The 26,945-nt window shown below is 48.6% G+C and overlaps 14 protein-coding genes and 1 non-coding gene across 15 annotated transcripts; 6 read left to right on the top strand and 9 right to left on the bottom strand.

Annotated features, from left to right (window-relative positions):
* Positions 1–962: 962 nt before the first annotated feature.
* On the top strand, positions 963–3,007 carry LY89DRAFT_782465 (cytochrome P450; the record flags this gene model as incomplete). Its single annotated transcript, XM_018222581.1, has 2 exons — positions 963–2,526; positions 2,612–3,007. 2 exons carry the CDS (start codon positions 963–965, stop codon positions 2,782–2,784), a joined length of 1,737 nt encoding a protein of 578 aa, XP_018070523.1. The 3' UTR covers positions 2,785–3,007.
* A 226-nt stretch (positions 3,008–3,233) lies between these two features.
* Positions 3,234–5,773, bottom strand: LY89DRAFT_76157 (family A G protein-coupled receptor-like protein). Its single transcript, XM_018221553.1, has 3 exons — positions 5,183–5,773; positions 4,985–5,136; positions 3,234–4,936 (listed from the first exon to the last, which is right to left on the bottom strand). The coding sequence occupies exons 1-3, from the start codon at positions 5,398–5,400 to the stop codon at positions 3,342–3,344; spliced, it is 1,965 nt and encodes a 654-aa protein (XP_018070522.1). The 5' UTR covers positions 5,401–5,773; the 3' UTR covers positions 3,234–3,341.
* A 1,746-nt stretch (positions 5,774–7,519) lies between these two features.
* Positions 7,520–8,463, bottom strand: LY89DRAFT_585884 (heme peroxidase; the record flags this gene model as incomplete). The annotated part of the gene is made up of 2 exons (XM_018209346.1): positions 7,520–8,200; positions 8,248–8,463. 2 exons carry the CDS (start codon positions 8,461–8,463, stop codon positions 7,520–7,522), a joined length of 897 nt encoding a protein of 298 aa, XP_018070521.1.
* A 725-nt stretch (positions 8,464–9,188) lies between these two features.
* LY89DRAFT_697437 (DHH phosphoesterase) lies at positions 9,189–10,450 on the top strand (the record flags this gene model as incomplete). The annotated part of the gene is made up of 2 exons (XM_018216903.1): positions 9,189–9,303; positions 9,357–10,450. The coding sequence occupies 2 exons, from the start codon at positions 9,189–9,191 to the stop codon at positions 10,448–10,450; spliced, it is 1,209 nt and encodes a 402-aa protein (XP_018070520.1).
* A 749-nt stretch (positions 10,451–11,199) lies between these two features.
* On the top strand, positions 11,200–12,177 carry LY89DRAFT_669706 (uncharacterized protein; the record flags this gene model as incomplete). The annotated part of the gene is made up of 1 exon (XM_018213121.1): positions 11,200–12,177. One exon carries the CDS (start codon positions 11,200–11,202, stop codon positions 12,175–12,177), a length of 978 nt encoding a protein of 325 aa, XP_018070519.1.
* Positions 12,137–14,291, bottom strand: LY89DRAFT_685202 (uncharacterized protein). The gene has a single exon (XM_018215040.1). The coding sequence runs from the start codon at positions 13,954–13,956 to the stop codon at positions 12,391–12,393; it is 1,566 nt and encodes a 521-aa protein (XP_018070518.1). The 5' UTR covers positions 13,957–14,291; the 3' UTR covers positions 12,137–12,390.
* A 539-nt stretch (positions 14,292–14,830) lies between these two features.
* On the bottom strand, positions 14,831–14,915 carry LY89DRAFT_t33. Its single transcript has one exon. It is a non-coding gene; the product is annotated as a tRNA-Thr (tRNA).
* Positions 14,916–15,482: 567 nt separating this feature from the next.
* Positions 15,483–16,281, bottom strand: LY89DRAFT_685201 (uncharacterized protein). Its single transcript, XM_018215039.1, has one exon. It carries the CDS (start codon positions 15,945–15,947, stop codon positions 15,789–15,791), a length of 159 nt encoding a protein of 52 aa, XP_018070517.1. The 5' UTR covers positions 15,948–16,281; the 3' UTR covers positions 15,483–15,788.
* Positions 16,282–16,511: 230 nt separating this feature from the next.
* Positions 16,512–17,171, top strand: LY89DRAFT_685200 (uncharacterized protein). The gene has a single exon (XM_018215038.1). It carries the CDS (start codon positions 16,750–16,752, stop codon positions 17,128–17,130), a length of 381 nt encoding a protein of 126 aa, XP_018070516.1. The 5' UTR covers positions 16,512–16,749; the 3' UTR covers positions 17,131–17,171.
* A 1,114-nt stretch (positions 17,172–18,285) lies between these two features.
* Positions 18,286–19,173, top strand: LY89DRAFT_685199 (uncharacterized protein). The gene is made up of 4 exons (XM_018215037.1): positions 18,286–18,411; positions 18,462–18,573; positions 18,670–18,746; positions 18,871–19,173. Exons 2-4 carry the CDS (start codon positions 18,493–18,495, stop codon positions 19,019–19,021), a joined length of 309 nt encoding a protein of 102 aa, XP_018070515.1. The 5' UTR covers positions 18,286–18,411; positions 18,462–18,492; the 3' UTR covers positions 19,022–19,173.
* On the bottom strand, positions 19,020–20,285 carry LY89DRAFT_617193 (V-snare-domain-containing protein). Its single transcript, XM_018210789.1, has 2 exons — positions 20,014–20,285; positions 19,020–19,966 (listed from the first exon to the last, which is right to left on the bottom strand). The coding sequence occupies exons 1-2, from the start codon at positions 20,014–20,016 to the stop codon at positions 19,235–19,237; spliced, it is 735 nt and encodes a 244-aa protein (XP_018070514.1). The 5' UTR covers positions 20,017–20,285; the 3' UTR covers positions 19,020–19,234.
* Positions 20,286–21,054: 769 nt separating this feature from the next.
* LY89DRAFT_75975 (uncharacterized protein) lies at positions 21,055–21,965 on the top strand. The gene has a single exon (XM_018221474.1). The coding sequence runs from the start codon at positions 21,105–21,107 to the stop codon at positions 21,666–21,668; it is 564 nt and encodes a 187-aa protein (XP_018070513.1). The 5' UTR covers positions 21,055–21,104; the 3' UTR covers positions 21,669–21,965.
* Positions 21,966–21,991: 26 nt separating this feature from the next.
* Positions 21,992–22,874, bottom strand: LY89DRAFT_586075 (NAD(P)-binding protein; the record flags this gene model as incomplete). Its single annotated transcript, XM_018209353.1, has 3 exons — positions 21,992–22,312; positions 22,394–22,719; positions 22,769–22,874. Coding segments are annotated over 3 exons (753 nt in total), but the record flags the coding sequence as incomplete, so codon positions are not given.
* A 346-nt stretch (positions 22,875–23,220) lies between these two features.
* On the bottom strand, positions 23,221–24,345 carry LY89DRAFT_669699 (sorbitol dehydrogenase; the record flags this gene model as incomplete). Its single annotated transcript, XM_018213120.1, has 2 exons — positions 23,221–24,156; positions 24,205–24,345. The coding sequence occupies 2 exons, from the start codon at positions 24,343–24,345 to the stop codon at positions 23,221–23,223; spliced, it is 1,077 nt and encodes a 358-aa protein (XP_018070511.1).
* Positions 24,346–25,200: 855 nt separating this feature from the next.
* Positions 25,201–26,515, bottom strand: LY89DRAFT_697433 (FAD/NAD(P)-binding domain-containing protein; the record flags this gene model as incomplete). Its single annotated transcript, XM_018216902.1, has 3 exons — positions 25,201–25,759; positions 25,807–26,432; positions 26,486–26,515. The coding sequence occupies 3 exons, from the start codon at positions 26,513–26,515 to the stop codon at positions 25,201–25,203; spliced, it is 1,215 nt and encodes a 404-aa protein (XP_018070510.1).
* Positions 26,516–26,945: the final 430 nt, after the last annotated feature.

Here is a 26,945-nt window from a genome sequence, read left to right as displayed (position 1 = left end):
ATTCAACCTCATCGTATACAAACAAGGAAATATCTATACTAAGGCTCTGTCTGTCTGAGGAGTGGAGAATATTATGCAAGTAAGTCAAGGTAGAATCATCTCGGCGGTTGAGCCAAGGGAAGATTCATGGATAGGTTCAGCAGGGGAGCCAGGCAAGCTTCACAAGCAATGCGAGAACGAGAAAGGATCATACGGCTTCTGCTGTCCTACATAGTTGCTGTAGGAAATTCATGCAAAGCAGAGCCGATACCACAACTAGCATGATTCATCTACTGGCGAAATTGCGACGAGAGAAGGTTTCGTATCAAGATTTTCTCCTGCATATCGGAAATCCAAATATACTTTCGTACATACTTCGTATATCTCGGAAATAATTCCAAAAACAAGGGTCAGTTCTTTCGAGTAAATTTTACTCAATTAAATAACGATTCGCCAAAGTTTTAAACTTTATTGGATAATACTCCCATGCAGCCGAAGAAGTCTCTCGAAGGCTTGGCGCAATCATTTCCCAGACTACGAAGTATACTTTCGCTGAACGTAGAACGAAACCCCTTTACAGACAATTTAAATGAAATGAAAAATTGATTTAGGACGCCGTGCTGCAACTGCCAGTGAAAATTAACTATTGCTTAAAGATAATGACCCCGCTCCTTTGCGAGTGGATTTGACTTTCTCGATATTGCCGCTACTTAGGGTTAAAGCTATCCGTGAACGAACAGCACAAAACTTTAATTCTGAATCTAGTACGATGTGCGCTTTTCAACGGAGTCATCTCCGACTCCAAATAGGAAATAAAAACTTAATGTTTACAAAAGACACCTTAATAAATTTTCGCATATAAAGTCAATGACAGCGGCTATTCGGAGGGAGGAACTTACACTCCCGCGTTGAATCTATAGACTAGAACAACATTTTCTCGATCCCGCCAGACGTCGGCTGTACTGCAACTAAAGCACTTCAACATGATCGAGACTACCCTCTGGATGGTTCCGTCTGCGAGCGCAGCACTGGCGATACTGGCTATATTTACCTTGTTCCAGGCCTGCCAGATGTTATACTGGTCCAGGCTCCATGTCCTCTCCAAGATCCCCGGGCCCAGGTTTCCGGCCGCGAGTTCTCTTTGGATCCGCTGGCAGAGATGGCACGGCCGGCTGTCCTTCGCAGCGGACGGTCTTCTGTCGAAATACGGGCCCATCGTCCGGATCGCGCCCAACATTGTGCTCGTCAACGATGTGCAATCCGTGCAGAGCCTCTTCATGCGACAGGACCTCGACACGGCGCCCAAGGCTATCCGGGCGCTGCGCATCGGCGGCCACGACTGGACGGTCACGTACCCACAGAACGCGGTTGCTCGCTCGCGCCGCCGCCCCGTCATGATGGCGACGACGACCAAGGCAATGCGGTATTGGCAGCCCAGGTTCGAGCAGAACATCGCGGAGATGATCGTCGATCTAGGTGCATCTCAGGGGGGTGATCCGGAAGACATTGTCTATCACTTACGTATTGCGACGCTTCTGAACTCGCAGATTGTCATGGCCGGCTCTCAGGCGAATCTGGAGCCGGGAGACTTCCCCCATGTGGTTGGCGAGTATAACTTCCTAGTTGTGTGGCGCCTCTGCCTCCCTGAATGGCTCTTCGAATGGTTAAAGCTGAGCCCCTTTCGGCATGCGGCCTTTCGCGTTCGCTCCAGCGACGCCTTGTTGCATCTCGGTAGAGATCTCGTGGAGCAAGCGGAAAAGGGGGCGGGAAATGGCGATGCCAACGACGTGTCCGCGATATCCGTATACGATCAGCTCATGGCGAACATGAAGTACGAGGATGAGAGCGAGAGCAAGAACGAGAGCGAGAACGAGAGCAAGAGCAAGAGCAAGAGCAAGAGCAAGAGCAAGAGCAAGAGCAAGAGCAAGAGCAAGACCAAGAGCAAGAGCAAGACCAAGACCAAGACCAAGACCAAGACCAAGAGCCAAATTAGCGCCGAGATGGCTGGTCAGATCCTCGCGGCTACCGAGACCACGTCGTCGGCACTCGCTTTCATCTTCTATTATCTCGCCCGAGATCCGAAGCTGGTCGAGGCCATGCACGCGGAGCTCCAGTCCGTCGAGGGCTTCAACGGCATCGAGAACCTCAAGCTGCTCAACGCCTGCATTACCGAAGGCCTGCGCTACCGCCCGCCAGTAGCCCTGACCGGGAGCCGCGTCGTGCCTCGAGGCGGCCTTCACATTCTCGGTTACTTCGTCCCTGCAGGTACCGTCGTGACCACGCAGTCGCTCTCGCTCAGCCGGCAGCGACCCGACCTCTTCCCCAACTACGACGAGTTCGACCCGATGCGCTGGCTCGACGACGACGACGACGACGACGACGACAAGTCTGTACATACTGAGCGACGTCGCTGCCTTGCGCCCTTCGGGATGGGCGCCCGTCGCTGCCCGGGTGGCAACATGGCCACTTTCCAGATGCGCATGATCCTGGCGGCGGTTATCCGCGCTTTTCGCGTGTCAGTTGCGCCTGAGACGACGCCGCTCTCTAGTATGTTATATATGTTATGTTATGTCTCTATTTCCAAACATTTCACGCAAAGTATTTAAGTAGGTACTAATTGGTTATACTGTAGTGGCGCCGTTCGAAGCGAACGGCTTCCGGTCCCGTTGGGACGCGTGCCGCCTTGTCTTCACGCCGCGAGATCTGCGGCCGCAGCCTGGGCCAAGGGGATGTGAGTGCGGGACCAAGTCCACATGCGATTGTGTCGAGTGTCACTGCGTGCACTATGAGGAGGAGGAGCATTAAGTCAACTCGAAAACAGGGTCAGAATATCAAACATTTGCTTGCAGACGAAGGATAGGATGGATGACAGAGTGTAGGATACAGATGATATATTAGGAACTAGGGACTTGAACTTGTGGATACTCACCACGACAACACCGTAGCTGCAGCACCTAGAAAGAATGACACCGAGTTCCAGGCCAGCTTGTCAGTTGCATGACTTTGGCAAGTGGTTCAATGACAAGTCTCGATACATACACTACTCTCAATATCCACAGCCCACCCTTCTGTCTATCCTACTTATGCTCGATCTTATCATGCATGCTTACCCAAATGCAAATTGCAAGCAAAATGAACGCCAATGAACGCCTGCTCAATGTAACACCATTCCGGGTCCGTAGACACATCGGAGGACTCCTGAACCTTAATGCAAACCGCCTTCCGTGTGAAGTCCTGTGCCAATCCAGTCATGCAGCAATGCTAAAGACCCAAACGCCTTTTCAGATGCCGCTGGAAATTAAACAGTACCCTACGCCCAAAACCCTTGTGTGCAGCCATTGTGTCTTCTATGTAACTGTCTCCTATGTCGTATGTGTGTCCTCCTGTATATTATGCACAGTACCCCCTGGCGACACTCGACCATCTTCTCCTTCTGATACTTCCGTGGCAGGTTCCTGCAAGGTTGCATCATCGGAAGCTACTCCTTCGCTGGTTATGGTAATAACATTTTCCATCGGATTGGAGACCTCTTCGCTGACGGGGCTCATTGTCCCATCTGCTCCAACAGCCTCCCACCAACTTCTCTCTCCTCTCCGTGGCGCCTCTCCAACACTGGCAATCGAGTCCGTCTGATTTCTCCGCTGAGCCAACTCCTCATCACGTCTTTGGTACGCGGCTCTAGCTTCTCGTGCCATCTCTTCTCTGGACTTGCCCGGTCCGTGAACCCTTACACGCTTGCCTAAGCCCCCCCATCCAGACCACAGCTTAAGACTTGCCCAAAAGGTACCATCAGTTCCAGGGATCTGTCGCCATGGTTTCTCGCGGGTTGAGAATAGCCAGCAGTCAACTGCTGCTTGGCTACATATGCAGATCGTTGTCACACAGGTAAGTCCGAAGGGAGGATTGACAGCAAATCTGTCATCGTATTGCAAGACGTGCGAGACGAAAGGCAAGATCCACATCCCCATGTAAACCAAGGGGTAGATGAACAGGAAGCGCAGCTGGCGTCGGATCTTGTCCCGGGTACGAATCATCTCAGCAGCAGCGAATGTTTGCCCACGGGAGTTGATAAGCTGGAGCTGCGACACAGGTGTAAGATTATTAGAGGAGTCTGGGTGATGGCGTAAAATGGTAAAGATGTCCGTGACCGAATGCTGAGTGCTGGAATTGCCACTTAGCTCGGGAGAAAATCTACGAACAAATCCATCTCTCCACGAGGTCGCTCGAGAAGCCACCGCAGTGTTCGAATCGTCGGAACCCTCTGGTCTGGGAGTTATTGTGTGGAGCGAAGTTAGTGGAATGGGGTGAGGCGGAGATGGCCCTGTGAATGAGTCTTCATCAACGTTTGAGGTCTCAGAGGGTGGTGTAGGCGGAAGTCCATTGCCCGCCGAGAAGCTTCCCCATATAAATCGATGAGCCCCGACTCTAGAAGGTCTTGGATACCGAGCCGAGTCCACCGTCGATACCGATTGCTTCCTTCCATCAGGTTCTGCCATTGAACTCTGTCTCGATTCAGGAATCAGGCCGTGAGAGACCAAAGTCGGTGTAGGTGGGACAGTGCGCTTAGCAGCTCGAATTTGAGGACCACCGGAGCTCACAGTGTTTACTGTTCCAGCGTCCATGCCCCCCAGGTGTTCAAAACCATTGAACTTGTATCGCACATAGTAATATATAGAAGCGTATATACCCAGAATGAAAATGAAGATGATATAACGAGGAATCCAGGCAAGAGCGAGTCGATACCAGAATGGCCGTACAGGAAGATAACAGTAGGTCCCATCGGAGACATAGCCGTCGTCCTTGTTGACAAATGCGAGCGAAGCACTTAAAATTGGGAGGATGATCCAGAGTGTATATGCGATATGGCGATACGGGAATAATCCTCCTTCACCGTTGGAGGATCTCGGTCGAAATATGTATAAAGCGGTATGAAGAGCGATCATGAGTGCAGCGAAGTCTAGACATATCAGACGTGATAGCTATATAACAGGGTAGCAGAACGAACCTGACGCTTCAATGCCTAGAGACAGAAAGAAACCAGTGACTTGGCAGAAAGTCGAGCTGTCTGGGACAGGACCGTGAGTGAAGACCACGATTGGGTAGATCATGAACCAGAGAGCTTTAAACATGTCACTCTGGATCAGCAACATGATGAGGCTGGAAAGTATTAGTACTACATCCTATTGAAGGGGTTCATCCTTACTCATGTCTAAAAGTCCTTCGCATCTTGACAAACCATAGAAAAGCGAGCATGGCAGATGTCACACTGATAGCTGAGAAAGTACAGGCCAGGATTTGCAGCGTGTTTCCTTGCGAAGCTGATTTCGAAAGCGTGGTCCCTGTATTGTTTCCGCCGAGACCTCGAGATTCGAGACGAAGGTCGTGCACTGCATTGGCCATGCCGGCCGAGAAAGGTGCCATTGCGACGAACGATTGTCCGTTTCGTCGCAAGGTATAATAAGGGGGGAGAGAGAGAGGAAAGTTTGGATAGAGTTCTACGTGATTGAGTCCTTCCTACTTCGTAGCGCCAACATGATCGACCGTTGGTGTATTCCGGTTGTGGCTACCCGATGCGGAAATATATCAACTTGGCGGAAATCTAAGATGTTCAATGTTTTCGACTCTTTGAGTGGTTGCGGTGTTTGTTTCCTACAAAGGATGTCGAGAGTGTATACAAATACGTCGTCCCCGGTCCCCAAGTCTGAAAGATTGTTGAGGCTTCCTTCGAAGGGTTTTGGGCGGCAGATGACGATGTGCGAAATAAATGCTACTTGTCCGGCGGTGTGTTCGGCCCAGCCTTGCCGTGGAGTAACGTGGGGGGAAGATGTTTGGGGCGCGCCCAGTCTCTCAGCTGGCCGCGGCGATGTGATCCCAGCCGCGAATGTCCTCGTCGGTTACGATGATTTTGCGAGGAAGGGTGAAGGGACGTGGGTGGGTGGGTGAATGAGAGAGAAAAGATGGGAGGAAGAGATGATGATGAGGAGGAGGAGGATCCAGGAACCCGTACGTGAAGAGAGAGTCCGTCGATCAGGCAGAAAGTGGACTTCAACTCTCCTGTCCTCTCCTCGTGTGTATGGATATGGATCCGTCGGTAGTCGATCTGGTGAAGAGAGAGAAATTATTGAATGAAGCGCCTGTCGATCATCGTGGCACGCACGCCAGCCCGTGATGGACAACAACAGCCCAGCGTCCACAGCCCAAGCAAGCACAAGCCACCAACCAGGGAGCCATTTTCATCACACATTTTCACCTGTTCACGCAGCAGCAGCAGCAGCAGCAGCAGCAGCAGCCAGCCAGCCAGCCAGCCAACGCACACCGAAATCCGGATTTATTTTCGCGTCAGGCTTTGTGTGTGTGTTTTTCTCTCGCACCCCTGAGATGGGCGATGATGACGAGCATGCGTGCCAAAGACAAAGTTCCGGGTCCAGGATGTGAAGAGTTCTGTAGGGATGAGATGCGGTACCGTGCTCCAGGGTCGTCGTCGCGGGCATGGGTGGAAGCATGAGACACTGCCAGGCTGTGAACCGTGCTGAGCTTGTCACATCACATCCCGAACTACTGGGTCAGATTCAGCGCAATGCTTGCCTTGCCGCGGGGAACAATCCAAGCCAAGTCAAGCAACACCAAGCACGACCATGCGATGTTCGTGCAGCATTGTGTTTCTGAATCTCAATACTCAAGATGTACAAGAACGCTCTCGTGGAACGCAGTCTAGTCCGCGTATGGTGTTTGCAGACCGCTTCCACGACAACACATGAGCCATTTGCGGGCAAGCAGACAGCGCAGGGCTGCCTCTCACCGAACGTTGAAATGCCTCACCTGATCTGGGCAATTTGAGGGGAAAGCCCTCGGCCACACGGCTGCTGCAGGATTGCTTTGCTTTTGCGATAGGCCTGGAGCTCGACTTACCTTAAGCGAACACAATTCGTATATCTCTTATCTTCTACCTCGATACTATTCCACCGATTCTGGATCTGGCTTGCTTTTCATGCTGCCACCTGCTGTTGGCAACACAACGTCTCCATGGCATCATGTATGTTGGAACTGGAATTTTAAAAATATAACAGACTGATCCATCTATTCAACGTCCATGGAATCATGAATATTGGAATCAGAACCAGACAACAGAACAGACTGCTCCATTCATCCAACGTCGGAATGACTGTTTGTCTCAGAAGTGACGTGTGGGTCGAAATTTCATCGGTGGTGCTAATGTGGATGTCCTTCGTCCTCAATCTTTTCTCCGAGTCCTTGCCGCAAAGATACATGAAACCTATCTCTCTGCACACCGTAGTGGCGTTGAAGCTTCTAAGATCCTTGCTAAGCGATACAGAGTACTGTAATAGCATCTGCTAAAGGTCCAAAGAAACAATTCGTTTGAGGCCGAATGCTATTGACGAGTAACAAAGCTTCCGTAAACTTAATACTCAATAGGTACATTCGTCGTCCAATTAGCCCTCATCATCCCTCCCTCATTCATTTCTCATCACTCATTCAGATAGCATCACATCCAACCGTAGTCGTCCTGTCTCATCCACCCTCACGGCAAAAACCCCGTACAATCCACCAACAAACTACTCCCGCCCTCCACACCCAACAACGTCAACCTTCCCATCGCACTCGCAAACGCACCATTCCAACTCGTCTTATTGCCCGCAAACCCCGCCATCGGCGACCCCACCGTCTTATCCGCCGCCAGATTCCGATCCGCCAAAAAGCTATACACCCCCGCCGGCGGACTCGCAACCTGCTTGTAATACTCGATATCCCACGCCCCCGGCGTGCTATCCTGCGGGGCGCCAAACTGGATATTGGGCTGTGCGAAGGCGCGAGCCGTGGAGTGCGCTCCGATCAGAGCCGCGAGGTCATTCGTGCTGAAGCCCTTATTCTTGAACAGCGTGATGAGGGAAGTTGCCGTGTCGTTCACGCCGGGAAGGAGGCCGGCTGGGTTGAGGATGCTGGAATCATTGCGGCCGATGTAGGTGGTCACTGTCGGACCGCCGGGACAGACGCGGATGGCGACGCTGGAGGCGACGACGATGAGGTCTGCCATGCCGATGGAGGGGTACTGGGCTCGGACCGCGGTGAGGGTGTTGGAGATGTTCTGGAGGGCGTTGTCGTCGGCTTGGGTGAAGGCTTCGCGGGCGAGGATCAGGGAGCCGTCGCAACCGTATTTGGATCCTAGGCTTGTGTTCCAAGTTCCACAGTCGTGGAAGCATGCCTGTGCTGTGAGCTCCCTGTTAGTGATGGTGGCGAAGGAGCACTTACTCTGATGGCTGCTCGAGCATTATCGTTGCATTGTGCGGGCTTCACGGTAGAGTCTGTGAACAAGGTGATTAGTGTTGCGATGACTGAGGTCCAGATGGGAGGACATGTTTTGACAGCGATATTTCGTTCGTGGATCTTGGGGGGAAGTTGTTTGATAGCTGTCTCTGGCACTTGGATACGTTCAAAGTCGTGAACATTGACAGATGATTCATCCATGCCAGCGAAACAGCGGCTATGGACAATGGTAGCAGCCAGTGCTGTGATAAGAATAGAAAAGAGATGTATTTTGCTATGAGTAGAGAAGACCTTCTAGGAGAACTATTCCAATTTATATGAAAGGTAGAGACCATACTACTTGATACTGCATGCAAATGTTGCTCTGAATCTGGCGACACAGTGTCTATTTCTTATGTAATCGTGAGGGAATACTGTGAGATCTTGTGTTGAGATCGCATTAATTGCCTTGAAAAGGAACGGTTGTCTTGAGAGATGTCTCATCCCACGGTGACGGCCAACCATCGTTCTTTGCAGTTCTTGAAAGGATAATGAGAAGCGATCGAATAAAGCTTACAAGTGATCTAATAACTGAAGACAAGGTAGTACACGTTGACCACCCCATCTATAAAGTACCGTATAGACATATATTCCCAAATTCGAGTGATAGAGAATTGTTGTCGAGTCAGAAACGCTATTTCTGGGTTTGCAACAGTGAGAGAAGAGAAAATGAAACAAATCGCTTTAATCAGAAAGATAGTGACAGAATGAAACACAATTGAATCAAAGGTTCGTGAGACCAGAACGGAGGTTGTTCCGATGAATGCTAAACTTCAATGTTGTCTCAAAGAAATAGGGGCTCGCTTCAGAGCAGGCCCTGACGTCAGACAGGCGAGAGACAGAGAGGGGCTTCAAACGCGTCGCGAATTTCGAACTTGGGAGTCAAAATGCCTCTACCACGCGCATCTCTACGTTCTTTCCTGTCATCTGCCAAGTCTGCCTTGAATAATGCAGCACAACAAAGCTCACCCGTCACATTCGTGATCGGGAATGAATCGGCGGGCAGGCAGAATTTCCTCCTAGAAAGCTATCCAATTTGACTAATATTATGGCAGATCTCGATTCTCTCTGTAGTGCTGTCGTCCTAGCATATATACGAACCTATTCTCTAAAGTCGAAGACCTTCTACATACCTCTGTCGAACATTCCAAGAGCTGATCTCAACCTTCGACCTGAGTTGCTCTCGGTGCTTTCCCATGCCAATCTGAGACCAAGCGACCTTATTACTTTATCTGATCTACCCTCCATTACGTCAAACTCGTCAAGGTTATCTCCAGAGAAGACGAAATGGGTCTTGGTCGACCACAATGTCATGGTAGGGGAGTTGGGGAAGATATACGGCGATCAACTAGTCGCTTGCATTGATCACCACGACGAAGAGAATAAAGTGCCCAAAGATACAGCAGAAGAGCCAAGGATTGTACAGAAGTGCGGAAGTTGCTCCAGTCTGGTAGTACAATACGGCAGAGAAGCATGGGACTCGCTGGCGTCAAAGACAAGCCAAGACCATCAAGCAAAATGGAACGCTGAATTGGCACGATTAGCCTTGGCCCCAATACTTATCGATACCTCGAATCTGAAGGACGAATCGAAAACCACGCCCGTTGACGTGGAAGTCGTCAAATATCTGCAGCATTGGATCACTTCTGAGGAAGAAGGTCCATTCGATGCAGAAGACTACTTCAAAGAAATTGCTGATGCTGAGAAAGATGTCGATAGTATGAGCCTTGTTGATCTTCTCAGGAAGGACTACAAAGAATGGAACGATGGGGGCGTCCCTCTTGGTATCTGCTCCGTGGTCAAGGATATGCCATTCCTCGTCAAAAAAGCTGGTGGTACCGAGCAATTCCTAAGCGCAGTCAAGGATTTCGCAAAAGAGCGAAAGCTCTCGGTCTGCTCAGTCATGACCAGAACCCTGAACAACGGCGTCTTTTCACGAGAGCTACTTGTTTGGGGGTTCGGTCAAAAAGGAATTGAGTCTGCGAAAAGTTTCGAACAAGATGCAAAACCAAAACTTGACCTTCAGACGTGGAAAGATGGGTCTCTCGACCTGGACAATAATCAGTGGTGTCGTTGTTGGTCGCAAGGGAAAGCACAGGATAGCCGCAAGCAGGTAGCTCCTCTGCTGAGGACTGCGATATCTGGATGATGGACTATGGTTCGGATAAAGAACTTGCTCCTAACGTTTGCCTACATCAAACTTGGCAATGGTTCTCTCACTGGTATTCTGAACATACTCTGGCTGAGATACGAAGCTGGACAGCATTCAGAAGTAAGAGAGCCATGGTCTATATAACTAGGTAAGATTGCTGAGGAGATATCTCGCCTCGAGACATAGTCTTAATTTATGGACAGGTGAAGCATCACTCGACGTTGGCGATTGAATCAATGGCAGGTCAGGAGTCGTCAAGCCTGCTCTCCTTCCCTTTCATCAAACTTTACTTGTCATGCTTTCCTCTTTTTTTCTTCGAGATAAGTGCAACATCAAGCTCCTTCCTTTTCTTATTTATTTCGCCTCTCTCCCAATCACGTCTTTGGTTACTTTCTAACCAATATTCTGCGTCGGGCAGTAAGCCGGTTTGGTCCCCCACCAAGTCGCGACACTCCCAAGTGGAAGCTTCCCAACGGGGAGGCGTGACTTCCTTGCTTTTCTACTACCCATATCTCATTTAAAATGAGACTGCTACCCCTCTTGTTACTATCTACTGTATATCCTCCTCACTTTCGTCGGTCTCGATCTCATCTTCCTACCTCTTGCATTGTCGAGAGGAGTGAAAGAATTGAAAAGTCCTCAGACTAGCTCAACTGACAGTCAGGCCGACTCTACATCAATCTTCAAGCCTTCGACTTCACTTTCTCCCACATTCGAGCTTGTCCGAATTGACGACTCACTCCGTCATGATTGGAACGAAGCCAGCCAAGCGTGGTCGCGGCCGACCTCGAAAGCACCCAGAAGCTGGCAGAGATCCATCTATCAACACGCCGGCTGAACTTGCAGCAGCCTGCCCGCCCAAGATCAAACCTCGACGAACGAAAGCTAAGGCCAAGCGTTTCACCAGACCAGCAAGAAACTCGACTGTACGGAACGCCCGGAGAATCCCTGGTGAGGAGAACGAGAGACAATACAGCGATGGTATTGACGAGCTCGACGAATTTGCGTTCATGGATGCATTGTTGAATGCTGAAGACCAGGCTTATATGAGAGGCGTGCTTGATGCATTAGCAACGCAGCCCGAGCACGATCATGAATGTATCGACAATCAAAAGACAAAAGTCGAGGTGAAGGCAGAATATCAAGCAGCTGAAGTCATCAAACTCGAAAACACGCCACCAGAGGTTGGAGAATGGCGTTTGCTTAATGTCAAAATTGAGCAAGGAGAGATCAAGTTGCCAATTTCCGTTCTGCCAGACGAAGTGAACGGCCACGATGTTCCATCGAAGGTGCTTGATGCACTTGGAGAATGCGATATGTCGGCAAGGTCAGGAGGTACTCAGGAAGTGGAGCGGCCGGCAGATGAGATGATTTGGAAGCTAGATGCTATTCATGACTGTAATGTCAATTTGGGCGCTACTCGTGTCTATGACACAGACAAGGAGATGGATGGACTGAATTTGCTGGCTGGAAGCACTGCTGAAGCAGAGCCGCAGACAAACGATCTGGTGCTACAAGACTTGGACGCCGTCCGTGACGACAATGTCGTTTTGAACGCTACTCATTTCTATGATGCAGATGAGGAGGATCTAATCGGCAACCTCGTACAGTATCAAGTCTGGCATGAAGCTCTCCAAGGCGAGCTACCCGCACAAGCTTCTGAAGTCACTACACTCGGTCGAATTCGCGGCTTCATGATCAATCTCATTTGGGGAAGGCAATAATTGGTGATATATTGAAAGGACAGAGGAAAAGAGAAGCGGCCTGATGTGCTCTCTCGGTGTAATGTTTGGTCATGTTTGTATTTTGTGCAGTCTGCCATGTTCCGCTCAGGGCGTCGAATCTCAGAACTCAGTGGACATGCTACTGCGGCATAGAAGCTCATCATTCGGTATCAAATTGAAATTTATGAAGCCACTCAGCCAGCTCCTTTGTGTCTAACATCCGAACATCTTCTGCGTGCTGACGTTGCACCGACTCCACCATTTCCTCTCCCACAGACTAACCAGGAACATACCCGGCCAATACCCAACATACAGCCACCAAAATGGCCACGGATCCCATATCTCAAACGTGCCATCTCTCCAGTAGAGCACATGCTCCGCAAATTCCATCCACAGCTCCAGCATATCCATCACTCCAATCTCAAACCTCAATAATCGCAGCAGCGGTAAAAGCACCCTCGTAACTAAATCATGCCCAGCCCAATAATACCCCTGGATCCCCGGTCTAGGCACAACGAGCGCCTCACCTCGATGTCCGTTCGAGATACCCTTTGGTTCATGATCTGGCAAAATCGACAGATAAGCCTCAGCATGGTCTTCAGACTCGTCTGCTAAACAAACCACAGCAGTGTGGGCGCGTGGGTTGCATTCAATGGGATAGATCCGACTCATCAGCTCCCGAACTTCTGTATCCGACACACCAACTCGTCGCTCGGCGTCCTGGGCTACGTCTGCTTCGACCAGGAAATCAATTGAGAAGTGTCCTGTCATACTTGGTCCCGTTTTCTTGGCGTACAGAGTAGTGTAAAGAAGCATGGCTTGGGAGAGTGCTGAGGATGTAGGTAGGGGAACGTAATGCATGAGCAGCTCAGCTGAAGGACAAGCGACGAACGCTTTCACTTTCCCGTTAATGACTAGGCTATGCGTGCAATATTCCGGGCCCGAGATGAATTTTTGAAGAACGAACGGTCGGAACGGTGTTGGATTTAGGCGCTTGATATGGGTCTCTGTTTCCTTTAATGTTGGTCTTGGTAGTAAAGTCATGTCCGCCCGACTCGAATCGTCGAGGAACACGCTTTTCATAACGTATTTCGTGCCTTGTGCCGATCTTGGTTTCTCTGGATAGAGAACGGCTAGTGATTCTGTCTCGGACGTCACTAAATGTGTATCTGGGACATTGAGACCCAGTTGCCGCGTATTATCGATGAACGAATGCTTCTCGTGCAGCGTCTCTGTTAATGTAAGCCCGAATTGAATCGCCTTACACTTCGTCTCCTTCTCAATGATCTCCGCAGCCTCTCCATCTTTGACTCCAGAAGCGATGCCCGAGCATGAAACCCATAACTCCACATTTTCCTTCTTGATGATGTCGATCATGTCCTTCATGTACCTCTGCGTCCCCATCTCCGAACTCGGCCGCGAAAGTCGATAGAACGTCTCAATTGATTTCGAAAAATGCCCGCACACGGGGATCATGTAATCCTCGAAATCAGCGCCTACGACTCGGTGTCCAGCTCGATAGAACGTCCGCGCCAGCGTCAATCCTTTGCTCATGCCCACGCCCGTCACGAGGATGGTCCTTGGTCGGAAAGTGGAAGATGATACCCGCCTCCATTTTCGATAATGCTGGATATGTCTCGCAGTCTTGAGGTACGGAGAAATTGCACTGCTGAGTGCAGCGATGAATGTACACAACGGGAAGCAGCAAATCGATAGCAGGATCAAGGACGCATTTTGCAGGACGTGGAGATACGTGGGCGAGGTTCCGGATAAAGGCATCTTCGCTCTCTCGGGAGAAAGGATAGCGAGCGAGATCAAGATTCCATGTCTGTCGCGAACAGGACAGAGAGGATTGTTCTCCTTGAGAACGATGCCTCGATTGAAGGAAGCAAGCGATAAGGAAGAAAGTTTATGCAGTGTTTGAAGCAACAAGAAGAATATTGGTTGTAAGTCGTGAACGGCGTCTCCACGTCATCATCACATGCTTTGGGGTTGGCTGCGGGTGTGGTACCTGACTAGGCTAAGTGGGATGAATCGAAGGATATGTGGCAGTTAGATGATAGTGGGGACACATTGGTGCTCCAGATGCATGGAGAAGCAGATTGGGACTTCCGTGAGGCTTCTGCATGTTGGGTCTTTGAGGAACCTTCTGCCCTTTTTGTATCAAGGCCAGCGGCACAGCCCGAAGAGCGACCCTCGGACATGTCCTCTCTATTCTATCCATCAAGCGTCCGGCAGAGATAACAGTAGTTGAGATTTTAAGAAACTCTTTGTACCGTCCTCCAAATTGGAATATCTACTTTACTTTGATAATATCTCCAAGCGAAACAAGAAGCACGCGAAGAGACGAATGCAGACCCGGCAGACTGCATTTGGTTTCCTATCCAACTAGCTATCTATCTATGCTTCACTGCTTAACATGAGCAGTAATTTCAAAACAACGTTGTCATAGAAAGTCTAGAGTATAGTAAAGCTTAGAGCCTTCTGGTTTCGCTTTATTTTGGCTCATCAGGTTTCTAAGCTAGCGTCATCACCGACTTGTAAAAGAGTTCAATCAAATCCTCAAACAAGAATGCAAAAAAATCGTGGTAAATAGAATCCAATTTGCCCACTCACCTACTGCGCGTTAGTTATTTGTCTTTTTGGTAGCAGGAATATACTCACGGAATCGAACCGTGGATCTTGTCATGATATCGAGAATTTACGAGTGACACGCAGTACCACTATGCCAAGCGGGCCAAATCAAAGTGATTTCTCCAAACTTTCGTTATTTGATCTAATAAAGCATTTACCAATTTTAAGAAAATTTTCGTGGGAAATTCGCTAGAAACTCCCCAACATGATTGGATGAGTCAGACTCGCTAGTGCTAGGCGTTGAATGGTCGACTCGTTGCAATTAGGTATTTCGAATTCCAGACTTCACTCTTCCGACCGACTTTCTGCAGGACTTGTTGGAAAATCAAAAGGGTACTATTTCTTTACAAGTTAGATGATGTTTTTGGATTGCGTTCTTGCTGTCACAGTTTATGTCGCCTTCCGATTGTTTTGACAAACCCGCATAGATGTTCATGTTTGCAGCGATATCAATTATGGTTTATCGTGTCCATTTAGTCTCCTATATCTATGTATTTGACACAAGAATATCTAGTCCTCTGAACCTGCAGCTCTCTTTCTAGCACCCCTAGAAGCAACAACCTGGAAGCATGGTGGATTGTGTCACGTGAGTCTTCTCTTTGATTTCCTTCACGAAAGATTCCAGGGCATACCACAAGCTCCTGATTTCATAAATATGCACTCAAGAGTTGCAGATTGTGTGACAGACATACGCCACATACGTTTCTACTTTGTAGTGGCCTTCACGTGGCGCCCCTTTCCACTCAACTTCTAGAACGGAAGCAACAACAAATGGACACTGAGAGCAAACATCTGTCAGCTGAAACTCTTTCTACAATGTTTCAGACATCAGACACCTCAAATTAAGCAGCTGCTCTGTAGAGGAGTTCCACCAGATACTGGTCCAGAAGAGAATGGTTTGGTAGAAGCTATCAAGAGTAAAAATATCGAGATTGTTAATCTGCTTCTCCATTTTAGGGCAGATCCGAATCCCAAATTTACAGGTAAAAAGTACGCTTCTCGGGATAGCTTGTGAAGTCAGCCGAGAAGACGAGGTAGATTTGTTGACCCGGCATGACGCAGATCCAAAAGTATCTGGCGATGCTTTCTCTTAGCCGTGATTCGAATCTGAAAGATCGGAATGTGCCAGTCTTCATAGCTACACGCCGGTCTGAACTACTTCATATCCCCTTGGACAGTGGCGTAGACTTAAGAAGAATCTGGAAGCTCTTGAGAAGGCCCTGCATCACAATTCGCTAGAATCGGTGCAAATACTTCTGGATGCCGATGTGGATTCTAATGAATTTTATACGCCACTGACGATGGTCATTCATCGACAACAAGCCAGAAACACTAGCCCTCGTTGTATCGCGACATGCAGATCCAAACCTCAAAGGTCAAAACACTCCACTTGCCATGGCTGTCACTAGGACCTGGATGCTCAAGCAGCTCGTTAAAGGTGGTGTGGATTGTGGGAAACTGGCAGGTATCTTGGAGCTAGCAGTAAATCACAACAGGGAGTTAGCCAAATTCTTGCTAGATGCAAGACTCAAACCCAATGGCAAGAATGACGGGGTATATTTACCACTTACCACAGCGATTCGTGACAATCACGCAGAAGATTGTCGATGTCCTTCTGGCCAGAGAAGCCGACCCAATTATGAAAGGCAGCATGTTCCTCTTGCGCTGGTTAATCCGACATCCATCCATACTCACACAGCTCATAGCGGGTGGTGTAGATGTGACTAAGTATCAAGGACTCCTTGACTTATCGGCCCTCCACAACAGATTCGAATCCATATAGTTCCCCTTGAGGAAGGCGTGTATATCGTTTGAAACAATCAGATTGTTTACTCCTCTTTGACCACAGCGATCAAAGAGAATCGTCTGGATGTCAACGACTTCCTTCTAGCCAAAGGCGTGGATCCGAATATGAAAGGACAAGATATCCCTCTAGTAATGGCAGTCAAGAATTCGGTGATACTGAAGAAGTCTATAATCGGAGGCGTCGATCTGACAAAATCTCAAGGATTTATCGAGCTTTCTGTCCTCCATAACAAGATAGAGTTTATTGACATCCTACTTGAAGCTGGTGTGCCCATCCATGAGAAGCATCAGGAGGGGTTCTCGCTGGTAACGACCACATTCAGAAAAAATAGAGGGGATATCTTAACACACCGACTTTCAAAAGGAGCGGATCCTAACGCGATTGGAGATGGGCTCTCTCTCGCCAACGCTGCACGGTTCACGGACCAACGCCGGCTTCGATTTGTTCTTGATGCAGGGGCATTTGTGAATAAGCAAATCAAAAGAAGGAGCGCTCTTGTGATAAGAACTTGATCGAGAGCGTAACGTTGTTGCTAGAAAGGGGCGCAGACGTGGACTTCGTCGATGAGACTGGAGAGAGGGCAATGGATCTGGCGGCAAACAAGGACTACGACAATACTGTGTGCTGCTCCCAAATTCCATGGGATAGCAGCAGCAGCGCAAAATGCAAAATGTCGAATCCGTTCAGAGAGCTGAGGTGGCAGGAAGATGAAAAGTCTTGGCTCTTGTGCTCTAGAACTTGATAGGGCAGACCGATTCACTTGAAGGACGGCTCATCTCGGTCTCGGAAAGTGAATATCAGCGGCGGTATCAAGACAGAACTTGAGGATGTTGTTCGGGAAGCCAATTGGAGGATTTTCCTTCACGCAAAGACCACATGGGTATACGTGCTGAGGAAAACTTCAGTGCGCAAGATGCCGATGTCCACCTCGGAGAGCTTCACGTGGGACACAACGACCACAAAGTGGAGAAAGATATCTTTATCATCCCAAGTCAAAAGTTGAAATCTGCTTACAGATAACACACAAGGAAATTTTACTGCTCATCAAACACTGCCGATCGCTTCCTCCGGCTCCCACATCCAGACCACTTTGAGAACCGAGCTCCTGGCAAAGGGTGGGGAAACGCCGGTACTCTCCTGAATGCGGCATCTCCCACCTTAATACCTGTCAGGCACGGCTTCAAGTTTCCTATTTCGTGGAATAGTGGACGGCAGTCTATCTCACTTAAGCACGTCTCCGTTGGATCACATCTCCTCTCCACACATCTGCGCCCCGATCGTCGTCGTCACCCTCTTTTCGTAAGTTCTTGGGTATTGGTCTAGACCCTAGATTTCCATCATTAAGCGAGATATAAGTATTCCTTTCTCGAGGGCCATGGGAAAGCACTGGGTGGCGCCGTAATTAATGTACCAAGATTACGGGAAGTCGATTCGGAGAATCTGAGCGGGCGCCTAAAATCCCCTTCCTCTCGGGTGGGGCAGCCGAAGAAAAGTGTTAGGGAGTCAGAAGGATTAGCATGAGGGGACTGTCGGGTGATGGATGCAGGCTTGTTTAAACCTTGTTGCTTGTGAGAATCGCCGTCGCCGGTACTCACCCTGGGGCTTATCGGAAGAGGATTCTAGAAGTAGCACCGAAATGTGAAAGGGGAGCTGGGTTGGTTACATGACGACGATTAATATGAAAAAGTTGAAGCATATATGTAAACGCAGTGTCCGGAGAATTACAAGTCTTCTTTCCTAAAGTTAGCAATTCGACTTTGTGAACTTACCAAGACTACTGCCATTCATCAAAAGTGAGCATATATCTTCGTTCTCTGCTCCAACCTTGTCTGAACTCGTCCAGCAGCAAAAAGCGCATAGAACAGTTCGCCAACATGCAATTCTCAACTCTTCTCGCAGCTGCGCCCCTTCTACTCGCGGTCTTCTCAATTCCTGCAACAGCTGAGATTGAAATTGTATGTTTAGCTTTGTTTCTAGACTTACCTACGGTCTTTCTATTGCCTCTTCACCCCTCTTTTTAATTCACGAGGCCTCCAACTAAGCATCCACAGCGCCAATCTTCAACAACACCCATCAACACAACCGATCTCCTGATCGGCGCCTGCTTGTCCATGGGCACGTGTTACTAGTAAGCATCAAACTTCTCTGTTCCTCATTCTCACTAGTTGTTGTCTTCGCTGTACTCTATCCCCGTGTCATGGTTTCTTCTTCGACTCTTACCCAAAGAGAAGACTGGCATTAACTTGCTGCAGTGGCGGCAACCAAATTGGCTGCCTCACTCACGGCTGCGCAAATGAGACCTACCTCGGCGGCATTTGCTCTTGCAACGCAGACGTTCAATCCGCAATCGACATCCAAGCGGCTAAAGGACAAAAGCAATGGCCAGTGAAGTGCCCTTACTAGAGGGAGATTTCAAATGGGAAGGATGAGGAGACGTTAATGAGATATGATACCTGGACAAAGCGGAGAGGTAATATGAGACTCTGGGGAATGAGATAATATGCAAGAATTCTGTACATACTCAGCAAATAATCTTTCATTCCCAATGCACGCCGAACGCCTCGCTATCAAACCAATGCACATCGTACACGAGTATGCTTGCTCAGAAGACTTTCATCACCTCAAATAATGCAGCACCAGCCAGCAAAACAGGAAGAAGATAACCACTCCTGCCCAAAAGATCCACTTGTCCTGCTTCGCTCTTCGTTCAATCATTCGAATCGTATCTCCACTCACACCCAGTGTATTTGCCACACTGTACAGCCTCTTTTGCGTTCCCTTCAGGATCTCCCTCTGCTGTCCCAGATCTCCTAGTACTGCCTGTCCTCTGGCCAAATACTCGTCTAATGCCGTGTGGGTATTCTGAAAGAAATTCTGCTCCCTGAAAGCATGCGCTTCCCTCGTTACATCTCCCGATTGCATGCTCAAACTACCAGCTGACTCTTTGGGCGCCCATGGTGAATGCATACTCGGACTCGTGGAGGCCGCAGTATTCGAATAGGGATTATCGGGTGTAGCAGTATTATGCGGTCTCCTTCCTAGCAGCTCTTGTCTATTGACAGAAGATTGCGCATCTTCATTCTGCAATTTTAGTTCCTTGAATTCTTCTCGGAAGGATTGCAGTTCGGATCTGAACGTTTTCAAACGTTCTTCGGCCTTTTCTTTTTTCGAGGGGTTCAGCTCTGATTTTATGAGGTCGGCGTATGAGTCAAGGGTTCGTGAGAAGGATGTCAGAGAGGCGGAAATCTGGCCGAGAAATGAGGGAGATAGAGGCTGGCCGGAAGGGGTTGATGAGAGGTCCCGTTTGAGAGAAGTGGACTGTTTGAGAGCTGTGTTGAAGAGTGTATTCTAGTAGACAATTAGCTAGTAGACCAGAAGTGGTTGAGGTTGCTTGCCATTGTAAGACGGGGTGAAGCTCAGAGCTTCAACAAGATGTGTGTCAATATGTGCAGAGAAGAAATAAGGATGGGCGTTGCGGACACAATGTCCTTTCACGATGTTGTCCTCGACAAAGGTTGGCTGCTTTGTAGCCTTGTGTTTTTGCATGTCCACACGTGGCTAGAACTCAATCGCTTCAGCCTTCAGTGGCTGAACCCGGTGGCTGAACTTCAGTGGCTTGATGTGGTGTGGTGGTGTGGTGTGGCTTGATCACGTCACCGCCTTGATCTTCAGGGACGAGGAGACCCTGGAAAGTCTCCTGGTGAGCCTGCTTTTCTGCTCTTTTTTCTGCTCCTGTTTGGACTTCCTCGTATCAGAAGGAGACAAGCACCTCGGTAGCGACAACACATGTCAAAATTCGAAACCGACTCCGCTTGATTGGACGTCCGACTACGAACTTGCGATGGAGCTTGGGTAAGTAGCACGGATGATGGTTCGTGAGGTTGCGTTGCATGTGCAGCAACTTGGGAAGTAGTTTCCCACATCCATCCTGTTATTCTGCACACTTTGTACCTTCCTCCTCAATCTCCAATCTTTGGACTGACAATCTTCAATCGCTACCTATTCACCTATCCCCTCTCTCCTCAACCTTGACTACAAGCATCTACATCTTCGAATAGCTGTTGTCCGAGGCATGAACCTTGACTCTTCTTATCCGTATCGTCTTGCGCCTCAATAACGCCTTGGCGCACACTGTCTCACCGAATCCCACAAAGATCACCGTTCGATGAGACTGCGGGGTATCTAAACATCCAGAAATCGCCATACGTTGAATCACCTATTCGACTTCCACGCAAACTTGATTAGGTCGCTGTACTCTTATCGGTTGCGCAACCATTTTAGCTTCTAACGCAGGCACCCGTTCGTGTACCCTTGGTCAACATCGTATCCAACTTTGGAAAACGTGCCAGCAACTGTGTGGCGGATCGAATTCTGAGCATTAACTGCAAGGAATGACTGTTGCAGCTGGGATATCTTGTGAGTATATTGCTATTTGGCATAGAAGCTCTAATCTAACAAATATCAGAAATCCCTCATTACGGCCAAGATGCCGGCTTTCACCTCCACCTACTTGCTCCCAGCTATATTGCTGAATCCGGCACTCGTCCTCCACATCATCAATACTTTCGCTTCTCACTTCATGCCACCTGCGCCGACAGTGTCCGTCTCTCCACATCCTATTATGGAAAGTTTAGGCCCGTCGCCAGGATCAACACTTTATCTCGACATGCATGCGGACGACCGATTGTGTTGGGGATATACGGGTGTTATGGTTGTTCTCCAAATGCTGGCAATCGGAAGGGTACAAGACAATAGAGATCGTCGAAGAGCCGCCAGGACAGCAAAGCTCGAGAAAGAGCGAGGAAATAAGGAGAAATTGGAGAGTATGTCGAGCGAAAGGAGAGCCCTTGGCTTAGACGGGACCGACGATCCACCTCTTCGAAGAGAGCTCGACCGCGTCAGCAATGGAAAACAAGAACATCCCTTAACTGGTCTTACTCGGGAAAGAGACGTCGATCTGATGGAAGAGAGTGACTTAGAGGAACGGAAAAGTGGAATGGACAGCGATACAAGCGTGACGGAGACTAGTGAAGAAGAGATGATGTTATGAAGGCCATCATAGTTTCTTGGTATGCGGCAATCTGATTCACTGGAAAAGTATGGCGTTTTGGGATTCAAGGGTACTACAGGAAACAGCATTGGTATTGGCGTTCTGGGATACTGATAGACAAAGAGTATCAGAACAATCGAACGGAGTTTATCACTTTTTGCAATAGCTTCGAGCTAGATGTTTCACTCATAACACAATGTCATTGAACGACTGGGAAGGCATGAAGCAGGGGCCGCTTCAACATGCCCTGGCTCATGTCACTAGGAATCAAATGCAAACATTAAGTCCCAAATTCTTTCTACAACAGTCTGTTTCAAACCAACTCACCAAGCACAATGCCCGCCATCAACTCTCAGATCAGCCCCCGTCATGAAAGTACTCCCATCACCCAGCAAGAATAAAATAGGAGCTCTATACTCCTCCGGGTAACTTATCCTCCCCATCATAATCATATCCGTCCACGTTTTCTTCGTCTGTTCATCTGCGATAGATACAGCGGAAAGTGGTGTATAAATGTGCCCAGGACTTAGAGAATTGACACGAATAGGAGGATGATTTGGTGAATTCGCCCATTCCATTGCCAGTGAACGAGCAAGCTGTAGCACAGCAGATTTTGAGGCGTTGTATGCAGCTGTATTGACTCCCTGATCATTGTTAGACTTAACATATCAAAATGGCGAATTAAACTCGAGAAAGAAAAGAAGAAGAAGAGTTTTAAACGTTACCTTATTCGCAATACTCCCACTGATACTCGCAATCAACACCACACTCCCTGCCACTTTCTCCTTCTGCATTACTCTCGTAGCAGCCCTAACCACCAAAAAAGTACCCAGAACATTGACATCCATTATTTTCCTGAATTTCTCGACAGGATAATCAACGGCATCAACGTCTCCCGATATTCCAGCCGCGGTCACCACTCCCCTCAATGGGTACCGGAGCTTGGAAACCGCTTCATTAATTACAGACGAGACTTGATTCTCGTCCGTCACGTTTAGGGAATAGTAGAAGAGCTGAGTCCCATGCTTGGAGGCTATGGTCTGGAATCGGGCTAACTTGTGATTAGACGGATTAAATATAGGGGGGAAATGGGGGAGTACTGAGATTGTCTGGGTTAGGAGGCAGGTCTAGACAAACTACATCTCCGCCTGATTCGAGTATTGAATCGACGACAGGTGCGCCGACTCCTCCAAGTCCGCCGGTCACTGTGTGGTGTAAGCTTATGATGGTGGGGTAGCGGGGTAGGATTCGTGCCCAAGATGGTGCGCTCTTGCAATGTGAAGAGTTGTTTGGTTGGAATGTTGTACGTGGATGAGTCCATTTCCTCTAATTATTGCTGGTTTGATTATCAAAAGTAGAAAGAGAAGTAAGTATATAAATTTAATCTAAGTTTGAGCTATCGATGATCGCTATTGTGGTGCTTGACGATCTCCCGTGACTTATGGCGTTGAGCTTGTGCTTTGGCAGAGATCGCTGCTAGATAATGCGGTCTATATCTATGCCGATCCATCCAGTCGGAGAACGGAGAAAGTCATACTTGAAGTATAAGCATTCAATCCTGTGGTCCTCGAATCAGATTCTTAATGCCTTCCCCACGCTTCGTCTTATCCCACGCATATGTGGCACGCTCAAATGGCTCCTCGCTGCTAATCAGCTCCTTGACAGATATCTTCCCAGATTCCAGGAAATGCATGGCCAACTCATAATCTCCAGCGTTGTACCGGAAACATCCTTTCATGTTAATCTCTTTCTCCGACAATTTCACAATAGGAAACTGAATCTTGGACTTTCCAAGCCCAGCTTGGATGAAAGTGCCACCACGCTTTGCAGTATAGATTCCTGTCTCAATGCAGATCTCAACTCCGGTAGCTTCAAGAACTGCATCAGCACCCTCATCCAATCCATTCTCTTCGATGATCTTGCGTGCTGAATCTTCTGCAGAATCCTCGCGAGAAGGAAGGAAAGTCCCAGTCGCTGCAAACTTCTTTGCGAATTTCAAGCGAGACCCATTAACATCCACAGAGATGATTTTCTTCGCTCCCATGGCTTTCGCAACAGCTGCACAGAGGAATCCAACAGTCCCAGCTCCAAAGACCACGACGTCTTGCCCGGCTTTGATTTCAGCTAGACGAGCAACGTGGACTGCAACAGCTAAAGGTTCAACGAGTACACCTTCATCCAGACCCATTGAACTTGGCAACTTGTAACAGTAATCTTCGGGCATCTTGAAGTACCTCCTGAGTGCTCCATGGGAGTGCGGGGGATCAGCTGCGAATTTCATCGTCGAGCAAAGGTTGTAATGACCAGCCTTACAAGCTTTGCAACGACGACACGGCTGACCTGGTTCGATGGCAACTTTGTCCCCAATCTTGAGGGTTGAGACTGCTGAGCCAATTTCATGGACGATGCCAGATGCTTCATGGCCCATGATGATAGGGTTCGTCTCACTGACTTTGTTGACGATTCCGCCATGAGACCAGAAGTGAACCTAGTAATTTGTTAGGATGGGCAGGCAGAAGAGATCAGAGGAACTCACATCACTGCCACAAACCCCGACATAAGCTATGCGTACGACGACATCGTGTGGATCTTCGATTGTTGGATATACACTCTCCTCAATTCTCGCATCTCCAGGGCCATATAAATAGCACGACGGGTTGGCAAGCGAGCTAGACATTTTGAATATTGGGAAATTGGAAGATACAGTACAAGGTGGTTCTTCGATGTTTGCAATTATATATTGACTCTGATGGAACGGTAGGCTTATATAGCCAATGTGTAGACGCCACACGACATCAAACTTTTGATGCCTATCATGAGAAACTTGATATGTCGAACTTACCTCATTATTTTTGTTTGGAAAAGGGCGTTCAGCAGCAAGCACTTGCTGTCGAACCATCTCGACTGACTTGCCTGCGCCTTTGCATCAATACGTCGTGTTGAAAAGGTAAGCTCCCTCATACATTTACTTACGTTGAGCTTTTCAAGTGGCGAGCAAGGTGTGAGGTTGCATACGTAGTGCACTTAGCAAAGGTGGGGTGCGCCTTCCGAGCGCTGAAAGGGGGAAGGAAACCGAGCTAACGGCCCATGTTCACTCCATGTTGCTCCGAACGCCACTGCAAGCCCAGTTGTGAAAATCCGGGGGCAACTAAGCCGAAGGCGATCATCACTAGAGAAGCTTATCTATTGTATCGCACGCCTTTGCGATGTGTTGGTTTCTGTTGAAAAGGTACCTAGGTAAGTATCGTGAGGTGGTGAGGTAGACATGTCAAGTGTTATGTCCAGCCTTCTGGATTTTCGTCTAATCGTCAATCAGAGGCAAGGTGATTGGTAGTCTTTGTATGTTACTGGAAGTATACAGAAGAGGTGAAAGAGTATTGCAAGGGGAGAAAGGAGCATAGACGAGGATCAAAACAAAAAGCCAGAAGTTGATCAACTAACTATATTATGTTGCCTTATCTTGTTCGCGCGTTAGAAGCCTTTATCCCTTCAAGAACCTACACTGCTATCCATGGGAAATGCACACTGAGATCTATGGAGATTTCTTGTCGGGCTGGATAGCAGTACTCAGTCTGCCGGGGACATTGCCCGTAAAGCAATATTCTCCTAAAGCATTGCTGGTAGCGCTGGTTCTCGTTGCATACTCTACGGATGCCTTCTCCCATTCTGCCAGATTTCCTTTTCCCATGAATACATCTACCAGACCATCGGCTTGCTTTGCAGCTTGATTTGTGCTTGCACCAAGATGAGGACGAAACAACGCAAACGCATCTCCAACAAGCAGCAATTTACCATCATAAATCACTGCTTTGGGCGAAACGAAGTCCCGTATGGCGGAGACGAATGGATCTGAAGTCTTGCTGAGGAGCTCTGCAAATGGCGCGCTGAGTGTTGCACCACTGGCTTGTCTTTTGACCCAGACTGTGGGGTTCATCTTGCCTCGAGGAACAGTCGTCAAACGAGTGACTCCAGTAATATCCGTAAAAGTCTCACGAAACTCTTCGGAATTCTCCTCGAGCATCTCGTACCAAATCCAAATGAATTGATGTTCTCCAGCCGCTATACTTCCGCTTTCCGAAGGTACGTGATATCTGATACTATCAATATTTCAGTCTCACATGCTTCGAAGTATTCTTGCGATATTGTGTAGCCTTTCTCCGTTCGAAAAATGATGACTCTATTTTCCAGAACCTCTCTTGAGGCTTCCGAGACTGAAGCCTCTGGCACAGCACCTCTCCACGTAACATAGCCAGCATATTTTGGATGCACATCTGGTAAGACGGTTGCTCGGACTGAGGAATGTGCACCATCAGCTGCAATGACAAGATCGGCTTGGAGAACATTCGAAATTCCCGTATTCGTGTCGGAGTAGGTTACAGTAACCTTGTTTCCATCGTAGTTCACATCGCGCACAGTTTTTTCCGTCTCATACGTTGCTGGCGGCGTCGTCCTATCACCGAGCAGGTGAGCTTTGAGCATATTGTAGAGCAAGCTCCAGGTGGTCAGGTATATGACCTCACCGGTGGGAATCGAATTGATGATATCTCCCTGGCTATTGACAATTTCGAGGAGGCTTGAAGTCGTCGCGTACGGTTTATCAGTTTTGATATATTCGTCGATGAGCTTCCGCACTTCTGGGCCCGCTCCAAGCCCAGCTGCTTGACTCTGCAGGGTCGATTGGGACGATTTTTCTAGAACGTGGACCTTATGACCCAAATGCTTGAAGATGATTGCATGCAACAGGCCAGCCAAGGAGCCTCCAACCTAGAGGCACAGATTTAGACTAGCAAGATGCTGTAGACTAACAAGGCACTCACCACCACAATATTCACTGCCTGTTCCTGCATTTTATGGGAAGAAGTTCAAGCTGATAGCGAGCTCAGACCCAGCGCCGTCGATGCAAGAAGTAACTGAGATAAATCAAGCAATGTATTGTCTGCTATATATACCAGCGTGTTGTGGTAAGAGGCGTAGCATTTAGTACAAAGATAAGCCAACTCCGTATTCAACCAATTATGCTGGGACATTGACGCCGATAGAAGCCAAAGTACGTGAGAAGATACGTAGTATGGGAAATCATCGTCTATCCAATGGAAAATGTGGCATCAAACCATGGCATACTCCGTCGAAAAGACTCGGTCAAAGTGACCATGCAGGCTTATGGACCTTTGCGGTAACATTCAGCGAGCTACACTTCCGAGGACGATTTTGTGGCATCTATCAACAGTTCTCTGGCTCGCTCGTTTGATAAAAGAGTAGCAATTACCTAGGTATTAT

Source organism: Mollisia scopiformis, assembly GCF_001500285.1.
Source record: "Mollisia scopiformis unplaced genomic scaffold LY89scaffold_13, whole genome shotgun sequence".
Lineage (NCBI taxonomy): Eukaryota > Fungi > Ascomycota > Leotiomycetes > Helotiales > Mollisiaceae > Mollisia > Mollisia scopiformis.
Note: the sequence above shows the minus strand (reverse complement) of the source record. Positions and strands in the feature narration are given on the sequence as shown.

Coding starts and splice junctions, on each gene's coding strand:
- LY89DRAFT_685202 (XM_018215040.1), bottom strand. CDS start 13,956: ATGCCTTTATCCGGAACCTCGCCCACGTATCTCCACGTCCTGCAAAAT.
- LY89DRAFT_685201 (XM_018215039.1), bottom strand. CDS start 15,947: ATGAAGACTGGCACATTCCGATCTTTCAGATTCGAATCACGGCTAAGA.
- LY89DRAFT_685200 (XM_018215038.1), top strand. CDS start 16,750: ATGGCAGTCAAGAATTCGGTGATACTGAAGAAGTCTATAATCGGAGGC.
- LY89DRAFT_75975 (XM_018221474.1), top strand. CDS start 21,105: ATGCCGGCTTTCACCTCCACCTACTTGCTCCCAGCTATATTGCTGAAT.
- LY89DRAFT_76157 (XM_018221553.1), bottom strand. CDS start 5,400: ATGGCACCTTTCTCGGCCGGCATGGCCAATGCAGTGCACGACCTTCGT. Junction 5,137..5,182: donor CGAAGGACTTTTAGACATGA/GTAAGGATGAAC, acceptor AATACTTTCCAG/CCTCATCATGTTGCTGATCC. Junction 4,937..4,984: donor TCTAGGCATTGAAGCGTCAG/GTTCGTTCTGCT, acceptor TGATATGTCTAG/ACTTCGCTGCACTCATGATC.
- LY89DRAFT_685199 (XM_018215037.1), top strand. CDS start 18,493: ATGCAATTCTCAACTCTTCTCGCAGCTGCGCCCCTTCTACTCGCGGTC. Junction 18,574..18,669: donor CAACAGCTGAGATTGAAATT/GTATGTTTAGCT, acceptor AAGCATCCACAG/CGCCAATCTTCAACAACACC. Junction 18,747..18,870: donor TCCATGGGCACGTGTTACTA/GTAAGCATCAAA, acceptor AACTTGCTGCAG/TGGCGGCAACCAAATTGGCT.